Source organism: Zea mays, chromosome 4 (assembly GCF_902167145.1).
Source record: "Zea mays cultivar B73 chromosome 4, Zm-B73-REFERENCE-NAM-5.0, whole genome shotgun sequence".
NCBI classification, from domain to species: domain Eukaryota; kingdom Viridiplantae; phylum Streptophyta; class Magnoliopsida; order Poales; family Poaceae; genus Zea; species Zea mays.
In genome coordinates this window covers 4733259-4745897 of record NC_050099.1, presented here as the reverse complement: position 1 = coordinate 4745897, position 12639 = coordinate 4733259, and the positions used below count along the sequence as shown (strand labels likewise).

The following is a 12639-nucleotide window of genomic DNA, read 5'->3' as shown; positions in this document are numbered from 1 at the left end:
GCGACCGAGCTCCCCCTCGATCGTTTCCCGCTTGGTGATCTTGGTGAGTTCATCTCCCTCGTGTGCGGTCTTGAGTAGATCCCAAATCTCATTCGCATTCTTCAACCCTTGCACCTTGTTATATTCCTCTCTACTTAGAGAGGCGAGGAGTATGGTTGTGGCTTGGGAGTTGAAGTGCTCGATTTGGGCTACTTCATCCTCATCATAGTTTTCATCCCCTACGGATGGTACCTGTGCACCAAACTCAACAACATCCCATATACTTTTGTGGAGTGAGGTTAGATGAAATCGCATTAAATCACTCCACCTAGCGTAATCTTCACCATCAAAAGTTGGTGGTTTGCCTAATGGGACAGAAAGTAAAGGTGTATGTTTAGAAATGCGAGGGTAGCGTAGGGGAATCTTACTATACTTCTTACGCTCTTGGCGTTTAGAAGTGACGGACGCCGCGTCGGAGCCGGAGGTGGATGCCGATGAAGAATCGGTCTCGTAGTAGACCACCTTCCTCATCCTCTTTTTCTTGTTCCCACTCCGATGCGGCTTGTGGGAAGAGGATTTCTCCTTCTTCTCTTTGTGGTGTGAAGAAGATTTCTTCTCCTTCCCTTTGGAGGAGTCCTTCTTCTTCTCCTTCCTCTTGGTGCGGGACTCTTCCGATGAAGTGCTCCCGTGGCTTGTAGTGGGCTTTTCGCCGGTCTCCATCTCCTTCTTGGCGTGATCTCCCGACATCACTTCGAGTGGTTAGGCTCTAATGAAGCACCGGGCTCTGATACCAATTGATAGTCGCCTAGAGGGGGGGTGAATAGGGCGAAACTGAAATTTACAAATATAAACACAACTACAAGTCGGGTTAGCGTTAGAAATAAAAACGAGTCCGCGAGAGAGGATGCAAAACAAATCTCAAGCAAATACGGAGTGTGACACAAGGATTTGTTTTACCGAGGTTCGGTTCTCGCAACTCTACTCCCCGTTGAGGTGGTCACAAAGACCGGGTCTCTTTCAACCCTTTCCCTCTCTCAAACGGTCCCTCGGACCGAGTGAGCTTCTCTTCTCAAATCAAAACCGGGAACAAAACTTCCCCGCAAGGGCCACCACACAATTGGTGCCTCTTGCCTTGATTACAATGGAGTTTTGATCACAAGAACAAGTGAGAAAGAAAAGAAGCAATCCAAGCGCAAGAGCTCAAAAGAACACGGCAAATCTCTCTCGCTAATCACTAAAGCCTTGAGTGGAATTGGAGAGGATTTGATCTCTTTGGTGTGTCTAGAACTGAATGCCTAGCTCTTGTAAGTGGTTGAGAAGTGGAAAACTTGGATGACTTGAATGTGGGGTGGTTGGGGGTATTTATAGCCCCAACCACCAAACTAGCCGTTTGGTGGGGCTGACTGTCGTATGGTGCACCGGACAGTCCGGTGTACACCGGACATGTCCGGTGCGTCAGCCACGTCACCAAAACCGTTGGGATTCGACCGTTGGATTCCTGACGCTGGGCCCGCCTGAATGTCCGGTGGCGCACCGAACATGCACTGTAGAGTGTCCGGTGCGCCACTACGCGCGTGCCTGATTTCTGCGCGCTCTGGCGCGCATTAATTGCTGTTGCAGGTGACCGTTGGCGCGAAGTAGTCGTTGCCCCGCAGTTACACCGGACAGTCCGGTGTACACCGGACATGTCCGGTGAATTATAGCGGAGCAGCCGTTGCAGTTTCCCGAAGCTGGCGAGTTCCTGAGGCCGCTCTTCCTTGGAGCACCGGACACTGTCCGGTGTACACCGGACAGTCCGGTGAATTATAGTGGAGTTGCCTCTGGATTTTCCCGAAGGTGACGAGTTCGACTTGGAGTCCTCTGGTGCACCGGACAGTCCGGTGCGCCAGACCAGAGGTGCCTTCGGTTGTCCCTTTGCTCTTTTGTTGAACCCAATACTTGGTCTTTTTATTGGCTAAGTGTGAACCTTTGGCACCTGTATAACTTATACACTAGAGCAAACTAGTTAGTCCAATTTATTTGTGTTGGGCAATTCAACCACCAAAATTATTTAGGAACTAGGTGTAAGCCTAATTCCCTTTCAGTAACACTCGATTCCGAAGAACGCTACACGAAGCGGGAGTAAATGTAAGGGTATAGGAGTAGTACTTATCGAGAATCGCGTGGGCAGGGCAGGGCTCAAAGGCTCCCATCCACGGTGAGGCACGAGCCACGGCGGTGATCCGTCGCCGCCAAGCAATTCGGCCCACCAGCCCCACACCGTCAGTCAATTCCCCGGCATAGCAAAAGGACACGCTCCGGGGGACTTCGCGAAGCTTCCCCCTATCCTGAACTCGTGCACCGAGAGGCTTCTACGCGCGAATGACTCCGGCGACGGTCCCTCACGCTCTGGAAGCTGCAAGTCTAGGCTCTCTCTCTATCGTTGCAAAGTCGATGGGGTGTGGAATTCGATGAACGCCAGAGGCGAACATTTCGGGATTTATGCTTGACACGGCCGAGAGGGGGTCATTCAAGTTTGTTGCGCCAGTTGGCGCACACGAGGTTCACTGGTGGTGGTGGCGGTTGCGGGCGTTCGGCTTGGGCGCGACGAAGAAGCACCTAACAAGCGGGACCCAGATGTCGGTGTCTGACTATGGGCAGCGCGCGCGAGCGTGTAGTATGAGATGTGGTGGTCGCTGGTCAGCTAGTGGAAGTCTATGATGTTGGTAGGTCGGCCCCGCATGCCAGCGCATTTCACCGCTCGGTGACTGCTTGGGCTTGGGCTCGTGGGAGCGCTACGGAGGAAGGCCTGACTGCTTGGGCCCGTGCACAGGTGATCCAGGGTGCGAGGTGGGACTGACATGAGGGCCTCGCCTGTCGGCGCATGCTCCTGTTGTGGGGTTGAGCTGGCGTGGTGAACTGGGTAGGCTGAGGGGGGAAACGGGCCTAAGGTGTGGCTTCCTTCTCTCTTTTTTCCTTTTCTTTTTTCTTTCTTTTCTGATTTCTTTTTCTTTTCTGGTTTCAATTCAAATAAATCTGTTCTAGATTTCAAACATAACTCAAATGCACAGATCAAAGAAACCAGCATGATGCACAAGTTTGAATATTTCATTTAGTATTTATTTTAACGAAAAAGAATATGCTTCAATAATAAAAACACATAATCAAAATAATTCTAATATTATTTCTTGAATAACTAAAGTCTTAGGAATCCCATGTTAGGGTTTACAAATCGTACCCCCTCCCCCCTTAGAATCTCGACCTCGAGATTACGACGAACTAGAAAAAAGATGAGGAAATTCTACTCACAATTCATCTTCTCGTTTCCAGGTAGCTTCATCTTCTACATGATGACTCCACTACACCTTGCCCATCTTGATCACTTTGTCTCTGGTGACTCAGGTCGGGTTATTGATGATCTTGATGGGATACTCTTTATAGGTCAGATCACCCTGCACACTGAGTTCTTTCATTGGTAGTTGCTTTTCGGAAACGCTGAGACACTTCTTCAACTGGGATACATGAAACACATCATGCACATCTGCCAGGTGACTAGGTAACTCCAGTTGGTAGGTCACTTGCCCAACTCGCTTTAGGATTTTGAAGGACCCAATAAACCGAGGAGACAACTTCCCTTTGACTTTAAAAAGGTGTAGGATGTCATAAAGAGAGATACAGTGTTGGATTTATGGTTATTATTCTAGAGCACAAAAGTCTCTACAAAAAGGTGTAGGATGTCTAAAGCAACATTAATATCCTCCACCACAGAATGTATAAAGAGAACCACATTGCGGCATAGAGATACGGTGTTGCAAACGCCTAGAAGAAAGAGGCTGCAACAATCTTTTTTCATCTGCTTTAGAAAAAACTGACCAATCACATCAATCACTAGAACATCAACCTTTGTTGTCTCTACCGATGAAGAAACCTATTTGTTTGTTTGTTTGTTTGTTAAAGCAACATAAAATTATCTTGAATGAAGCGACCTTTGATGCTCGTTAGCTTGTTATAACCAATTTACTCACAACTACTATGGTAACAAAAACTAAAGCATGTTGACCTGTATAAAAACAATAGTTCGGAATCTCACAAATGATATACAATGAAAATTATGTGAGACTTTTGTTTCTCTCCAATATCTCATCATTGTCAGTGTATGGTGTCTTTAGTGAAAAAAATCAATGGAGAAATTCGTATGTGGCCTCGTCATTAAATGTTTGAGAATAATTCACGAAGCAACATATCACTCAACATTTGAGACTTATATTTCTCTCCAACATCTTCTTGGCCAATATATGTCTAAAAGCTGCTTTGTAATGTAATGCTCATTTTGGTAACGAGCCTAAGAACCATGTTATTTATAGGGTCGGGCTCAAGATTACTGTAGCTCACCAACAAGTGATGAAGTGCCTACAAACTTCATGCTTGTTTAAGGAAGCTCGAGGAACACCATATATACTCAAGCCTCAGCAAGTCCACATCCCTATGATCAATTTACTGGTGCTGTTTAATTGATCGAACATGAAGAACGCTATCACCTTTTTTCCCACAATAAAAGCTAAAGTTCATTATGCAGCCCCTTTGGTTTCCTCTAGTGCTGAATTATTTACATGCAACTCCATCGCTCAGCATTGGTTTACCACGTCACGTTGCAGGTGACACCAAACACCAGCAGTAAAATTAGTAACTACTCCGTACCTGCATTGCTTGAGACAATTAGTTGATGGATACACCACAGTTAACCACAGGTTTTAACAGTGTTACTTAGGCCCCCAAGAATCCCATGATCCAGTCTCTCGCCCTAAACCAAAGGCTCCCTCTGCTCACCTTGTGCCTAGCGGTATACAGCAACCTGACGAAAAGTTTCTGCCTTGCTACACTACAGGCAACAGCCTGCCGGAGTCCCAAGAGACCCTCATGATTCCACCATTCCTCGCCTCCGCCTCCTGGAAGGTCCTCCCAGATGCCTCAGAAGGGTGTGGGAGCTCCCTCCACTTCTCGGTCCTGAGCTCGGTGACATCAACCGTGCAGATGCGGCTCTCCACTGGGGCTGGGCTCTTCCCTGGCGCTTGGAATATCTTGCCCCTGCCAACCTCCTTCCCGTCGCTGTCAACTAGTGAAACGAGCCGACCGGGCTCCAGTGAGAAGGATCTCGTGAATGGGCGGATCAGCATCGTGTTGGGGGATAGCTCTGCCTGCGATGTTTTCTCATTGCCGTCCGGGCTCACCAGTCTGCCTTTGGATGGAGCAGTCATCACCCTTGCAGGGGGTATATAGTTGTCCTCCCCAGCACTTTCGGAAGACTCGCCGGGATGAGGGGTAGATGGCTTATCAGCATTATCTCCCTCAAATGTCCCTCTTTCTTTTGCAATGCGAGCAAGCTTAGCTTTCCGATTGTTCAGCCTGGAATTGGCATGAGAATACTGTTACGAACAGCTATAGATGAAAAGCACAAAAAAAACAGTACAATAGAATTCTAAGAAAGAAACTTCAAATAAAGACGACCAAAGAAGATCCACAGTTTTACCAGTTTTTAAGTTGTGATGATGTGATCTCTGGGCCCTACAAAAGCACGGCCGTGTTTTTCATAAATGAGAATGCATTCAGTAATTAGACCTAAGAAGAGAATGCCCAAGTGTAAAATACCTGCAGACTTAGCTTCTCTGACCAACCCTGCAATAGAACAGGGTTCCTGTGCATCTCAGGCTCATCTACTAGAGCCTTCTCTAATTCATCTATTTGCTCACTATTCATAATGTTCCGCTTCCTTCTCTTAGGTTGCCTCTCATCATACACACTACTTTCTCCTTTGTCATCCCCCTGGAGACCATTTTCTTTTGTGAGTTCTGGTGTTTTGAAATTGTCCACGCTACCGGAAGCTGGATCAAGATCCATTTTGCTGCGCTGGTGTCCAGTGCTAACAACGGAAGTGACGGCCGAAGAGCCACCACTGGCTGTTCTTGCAACGCCAAGATGGACTAGGTCTTGACCAACTGCATTCTGTAGGAAACCACCATTTCTAGAGACTGTGTTCTTTGGAGTCTCATCCTTATCATTTCCTTCCCGATTTATTGGGGGTATTGGTGCAGACACTTCCATGTTCTGCACATCCTATTGCATCAGGTTTCTATTAGAATCCAATTCACTGTGGACCCAATCACCAGTGATGTTTCAATGACCCACTCATATAAGTATTTACCTTTGGAAAGTTATTCATTTTGGAGTCCGGAGTGCTTGCCCGTGTTGGCAAGGGCTGCTGCATTGGGTGCATGTCCTCCATGCTTTCTGGTGGAATATCATTTTGTACCACCTGAAACATTTCATAATGAGGCCATCCAACAATTGAACAGACTGAAAAAAGGATTTGAAGAGAACTGCTATAAATGCAAACTGAACACCCAATGCAAGTATTCAAGCATCAGCAGCCATACAAGTAAAGAAAGCTTAATGTTGTTTATGGCTAATAAAATTTGTACAGAGCAGGTTATGTGCAAATCCCTCTATTTAATGTGCATACTCTGCAGTTCTGCTATTATGATAAAAATGATATTTTGCTGCCAACAAAATGTAACACTTCAGTACCATTGATAGCTCATTATGATAACAATGAGTAAAGAAAACAAACCTTTACTGCAACTTGTGATTTACACCAAGATTGTAGCTTATCAGAAAAATCACTGCCAAAAGGTAAACAAAAGCTTAGAAATATTATGAAGGCATTCAGAGCAGTAAATTATCAAGTACACAATGAAGTTAAATCAAAATCAATAAATTCAGGCATGTAACCAAAAAAATTTACTTAATCATCAATTGGGAAAACCAGGATACAATATAAAATCTAGTAAAATGGTTTTAAGCACCTTAATAACAACAAGTCTTCCCCATTTAACAAATTAGGAACCAATGTTTTAGCATAATCAGACAAAGATCCTACAAAACCCACAGAAGAAGTTAGGCATGCCACATAACGGATATATTAACCAACAGATAACAAAAAACAGCAAAGGTAGCTTTACCTAAGTTTCTACAGACTTTAGTGGCATCAAAATCACTAGAAGCTGGCTGGTCTGCTGACAGTTTAGAACTCCCAGACACCAAGTACTTTTGAAAGTTCTGAAGAAAAAGATCCCTTTCTTGCTCTGATGACAGAACAGCATAACTTATTTTCAAAAAAATGTGTTGCAAATATTAGAAGTCATAGCATGTTAAGAATAGTCTAACCTTCACATATGTTTGGAATAAAAACATGCAAATTTGCTATTATTTTCACTACGCATGATGTTCTTGTCTGTGCATATGCCACTGAAGGCAGGCTAGGGCGAAAAGGGCATGAATAGTCAGCTTTAGCTTCAGTCAACACATTATTAGAAGCTAACAGTGCCACCTCAGATGCAACAAAAGGATCATAATCTAGACTTGCATCTTCCTCAATTGCTGGTAAGTTGACAGAGCACCAACTAGAAACAAATTCACCGTGAGGAGTTGCTAGAATCTGGGTTAAAAACGGAACCTGCAAAATTTATGAATAAAAAGAAGCTGAAGCTAGACATTTTCTTGGCTTAAAAACACATCAGGTTGCTAAGAAAAATGCAAGATATAAATGTAAATGCTGGTAATTAAGCAAAAAATCTTACAGTGTTAGTCAAAAAGGATGATCTGAAGTTTGAATCATCAGAGAAGACGTCAACAAGACGCAATGCACTGATAAGCATAGATCCCATGGGGTAAATCTTAACCTTATCATGAGAATCAGAAGTAATGTATTTTTTCTTTCCAAATGCAATCTTCAGCAAATTAAGAACCTACAGTAATCAGCAAAATAAAATTAAGAGAAAGAGAATATTTTTTAGTAGCAGCAGATACAGAGGAATATTTTCCTGGGCAGTGGTCAGCCCCAGTAGAACTGACCTCTAGAGCCAAGGTTTGCCCTAGCCGCATGCTGTTTGAATTAGTGGCAACTTCATCGAGGTAAGAGACACTTTCAGCCTCACAAAGTTGCAGCAGCTGGGAGAATATATCAACAATTTAATAAGTCACTAGATATAGATTTGCACTACTAGGCTCCAATTCTGGTAAATTATCTGCAGTTAACTTACAATAGAAAGTATCTTTGCCTTGAGCCTGGAAATAGAAGCAACAAGATCGGTTGATTGCTTCAAACATTCAGGGACAGCTAACTTCAGTATAGTGTGAGAAAGTGACAGTATGCCTCCATTTCTAGAGAGTTCCTGCATTAAGCGAGAAATTCGTTAACATACAATCTTCCAAGGGCATTGTATTTAACAACTGTGCAGTAGCCATTACACATTTGGCCAACTACATATTTCAACAAAAACGTAACTTTCATGGTAAGAAAAAACAAAAAAAATGTAACTTCACCCGCCAGTACATAAGGTTTGACACGGTATTCAATTTAATCAAGTTGCAAGCACAGAGAAGACTAGAGGTAAGATGAACCATGTGAACTACCAGGGGGGGTCATAGTCAACAATGATGACTTCTATTATAGATTGAATTGAGTTCCAAACACAGAAAATACTAGAAGGAAGATGAACAATGTGAACTACAGTGCGGGAAATCAGAGTCAATATGGTAGCTTCTATTTTTATCATCAAACGGAAAAGAAAAGGAAATCACACCAAGTATTAATTTCCTCCTCAATCGCGTAAAAATTATATGCCTCTAAAGATAGGTGAGACCTTATTTCTTAAAATCCGATCTCGAAACAGCTTTTGCTGGCACAACAACAAGAGAAATTGCAATGATGCTTCACACTGTTGGCAGATGAAGTGAGCAAGACGAGATTCCAAAGAACCAACAGGAAAGATACCGAAGTCCATTGATGATAATCTGATATTTAACAGCCTCACATCTTCATGCAAACTATCAAAGGCCACATCCACAAAGATATCAACCTGACCATGAGTCATTAAATGTTAGTATGTGCATCTTCGTGCAAACTATCAAAGGCCACATCCATAAAGATATCAACCTGACCATGAGTCATTAAATGTTAGTATGTGCATGAATGATTAAATTATAGATTTATAGGTCTTCCTAAAGCAGATACACATATTGCTGAATAGCATATACATTGAAAGAATAACATTCTGAATCAGTATGTGCTCAACAGGGTATCAAAAAGAGTAACAAGTGCTCATATAGAATTTTTCCAAACAACATACACATGTAAAACCCAAATCACAGAATTACAAAAATATACACATACAAAAACCTGAAACATAGCATCATATAACACACAGGACATACACTGGGGTAGCCACCAAAACATTAGCATAATCTATGTATTTTATAAGCTTAGCCTTTGAGGCATTGGGGGCACGCCTGTACATATAGGCAACAAAGTGTTACCATGGTGCCCTGTGGCGTTGGGGGCACACCTAGACACCTAGGCGACACCTCAAAGACCATGCTTATAAGACAGTAAGAATACCAAGGGATCTATTGTATTGTCCTGATAGAACCCAGATAAACAAACTCAGTTTAACAGCAATGTTAAAAGTAAGGCATGTATGTAGGTGTACAAAATTCAACTAGCATAACTCCAACGCAGAAAAACATCCTCATGTCAACTGCAGGATTTTACAGCAAGTTTGGATTGACATGGAAGCTTGCAGTGATTGCTATCAATGTTATCAAATCGTCTAATTAACCCTAGTCGCTATGGCACCGATCAGCCTGACTAATTGTGATTTATTGTAGTACATAACTGATCACCGTGACATTGATCAGTCCGACTAATCGTGATTAGTAAGATGACTTGATAACATTGATTGCTATGTGATTCAGGCACAAAATGCCACACAAGGATAGCTAAAATGACTCTGGAATAAAACATCACGAGTAAGGTTGACAATCAAAATTGTGCTACATGATTATATTTCATGGAGCCAAGAATCATACAATGAGATTAGTGTAGAGAAGCTGTTAGCAAAGATGTAGTAAACAAAACTTGGCAGATCAGGACCAAAATAAAAGCAAAGCGATATGGGCTCGACAATCAGCTTTGCTTCAGAAATAAGATGGATGGCAAAATTCATAATTTATGTTTCAGACGAAATTAGTATATCACAAGAAATTGAAGAGTGATGAGTGGTCCTATGATAAACCTGCATGTTACCTTTGGATGTGCAAGCAGAATATGGACAAGTTCATGCCACTGGGAAGAGAAGTAACTTGTTAGCAGATGAAGACTAGCTGCTACAAGTGACGCATGCACAAGCGGAGAAGCGCCAACATTATTCTCCTAATTTAAAACAACAGCTGTTACCAGAATTAGTATCAGATGACAATTCAAAGCAGAGCACACATGAATCAATAAAAACATTTTGGTTTAACCCATTGAAACCTTCTTCTGTTCAGCAAGAATAGAAAGTAAGAAGAATATCAGATCCATGACTTGTTCAGATAATTTGACATCATCAAGAAGAACCTGCAAGGAAATATTGCTGTGAGCTAGGTGCCCATCATTTAACTAAACTAAATCAACCGGAAGATAAGATCCAAATACTCCATATGTCCCAAATTAAAATTCGTTTTAGACTTTTAATACATTTGTACAATAATTGATGTATGTGTTTTGTATAAGTGTCTAGATTCATCATCATCCATTTGAATATACACATAAAAATGAAAACCTAAAACGAATACTAATTTGGGACGGAGGGAGTATTAAACAGGTTGAGCTCAGTTGGACAAAGTCTATCAGTCTAATGGCAACAAAGGAGATTCATTATATTACAAACAGCCTCAGAGTTAATAACTTGAATTATCCTAGCATCATACATATGTGATGTGATTCACATGGTAGCTTTTAACGGAGAATATTAAGATACTCAAATCATATCATAACCAATAAAAAACATAAGAATGGTATCATATGTTAAACTTGTGCAAAATAATGAAAGGAATAACCTGCTCCAGTCTAGTATGGCGGGATGCTAGGTCAGACAAACTATGCAAAAAGCGCATGCCACGAAGCACATATGTCAAATCGGGGCCTTGCCGAAGCTCCAAACATACAGCAATGAGATGAAGAGGAAGCGAGGACACGAGTTTTTCCATGTCCACCTACAACAAAGAACAGGTGTCAGGGAATTGGACATTGCAGGTTTGCAACATATGCAAACATTTTGTACATACAAGTGTCTGCTTTGGACCTCCGCCTTCTGCCTTGGACTGCAAAACAAAGTTGTCTGACTCCTTCAGCATCTCATTAAGTTCTTTAGAGCTTAACCCACTAAGCTCTTCAACAGCAGACACCATGTCTATCATCTGAACCCAGAACAACAGGGAAACTATTGTGATCCAGCAAGACCATGAGACTTCTATGGTGAAAGATCCTACTTATGCTAATCTTCCAGAAGTTAGAAGTAGAACAAATATTTTTTTGTGCAGTAGTCAAGAAGTGGGAAAACAAGGTCATGAGACTTCTATTCTATGGCTTGCAAATGAATGTGCTTGGCACATCAAGCAATATGTATATATGATAGTTGAAAAATATCTATTAGAATCGAGTAATTTCCTAGTGTATGTTGATGAAGCCCAGTTTTTTTTCTCGAACACGCAGGAGAGCTGCACATCATTATATTAAGAAGAAGAAAACAACAAAAGTTTAAGCCCAAAGATGAACCAAATACAACACCTCCTCATGGAGACCAGTAGCAGGCATACAGAAATAGTATCTTTAGTAGCACAGTCCAATAAACTTTTCATTATCACTCAGCCTCCATACCCTATATAAAATGGGGAGTTTAAACTACCTATAAAAAAATACTAGCTTGAATTCAGAGTTACAATATTATATTAGGGAACAGATATTTCCAAGGAAATATGCATGAACAAGCTCTGCGTGAGCAGTGCTGCTTAGCTGAATGAGGAAATTTGCATGAACCGGTTGTCCATACTCAAATCACTTCCATACAAAGGTTATGCATACCAGCCCAAAGAATATGACGAGTGGGGGGCCCATGGCAGACCCACTGACAAGTGACAAGTTCGTATAGACTTCGTGTATAGTGGATTAAAAGACCCTAAAAGAGTAAAAAGTCACAGTACTATATAATTTATTATCTGTAAAATTTAACTCCTTCCCACTGTTCTTGGCATCTGCCGTTGTAGGTGGGAAAAATGGGAGCGGCAGTGGATTCGTAAAAGCGATTCCAGTAAAAGAAAAGGCAAAAACAAATGAAAAACAAAGGTGCTCTTTTTAGCCCAAATTATACAGGGCAACTGTGAGCATCAGGCTACGATGTAGCTGCGCATCAAATCCAGCTCAGAAAAACCTAACCCGGGGAAGCAAGCTGCAGCTAGCAAGTACGTGGTGGGTCATGGGGTGGGGGGCGGGAGACTCGGGCCGCGGTGGGGGAGGAGGATGCTGACCTTCACTCCTTCAGCCGGCGTAGCGATGACGCAGCGGAGCCCGAGGTCGGCGGATCTCCGTCCGTCCGCTCCGCACCAGCCGAGCCGCGGCGAGGATGGGGGCGGCGGCAGAGGATGGGGACGAGAGGGATGGGAAAGAGGTTGTGGCAGTCGGCGGCGGCGGTGACAGGAAAGCGAGGACGGAAGCGGCACGGCCGGCGTCGGGAGGTCTGCAACCTGAGACTGAGTTTTTCTTTTGTATTTGTTTCTACGTACAGTCTTATACTCGACCGAGTTGTT

The 12639-nt window shown here is 42.9% G+C and overlaps 1 protein-coding gene across 3 annotated transcripts; it reads right to left on the bottom strand.

Annotated features, from left to right (window-relative positions):
• Positions 1-4503: 4503 nt before the first annotated feature.
• Positions 4504-12634, bottom strand: LOC100501975 (uncharacterized). 3 transcript variants are annotated; one of them, XM_008679505.3, is made up of 17 exons: positions 12361-12634; positions 11122-11253; positions 10894-11049; positions 10328-10411; positions 10100-10225; positions 8658-8873; positions 8055-8186; positions 7867-7962; positions 7593-7760; positions 7180-7468; positions 6975-7097; positions 6819-6888; positions 6584-6635; positions 6158-6268; positions 5605-6060; positions 5486-5520; positions 4504-5361 (listed from the first exon to the last, which is right to left on the bottom strand). In XM_008679505.3, exons 2-17 carry the CDS (start codon positions 11251-11253, stop codon positions 4833-4835), a joined length of 2775 nt encoding a protein of 924 aa, XP_008677727.2. In that variant the 5' UTR covers positions 12361-12634; the 3' UTR covers positions 4504-4832. The 3 variants fall into 3 exon arrangements, with proteins under 3 accessions (XP_008677727.2, XP_008677728.2, NP_001350130.1); NM_001363201.1 differs by having other exon boundaries at positions 4668-5361; positions 5605-6069; positions 12361-12562; XM_008679506.4 differs by lacking the exon at positions 5486-5520 and having other exon boundaries at positions 5605-6069.
• Positions 12635-12639: the final 5 nt, after the last annotated feature.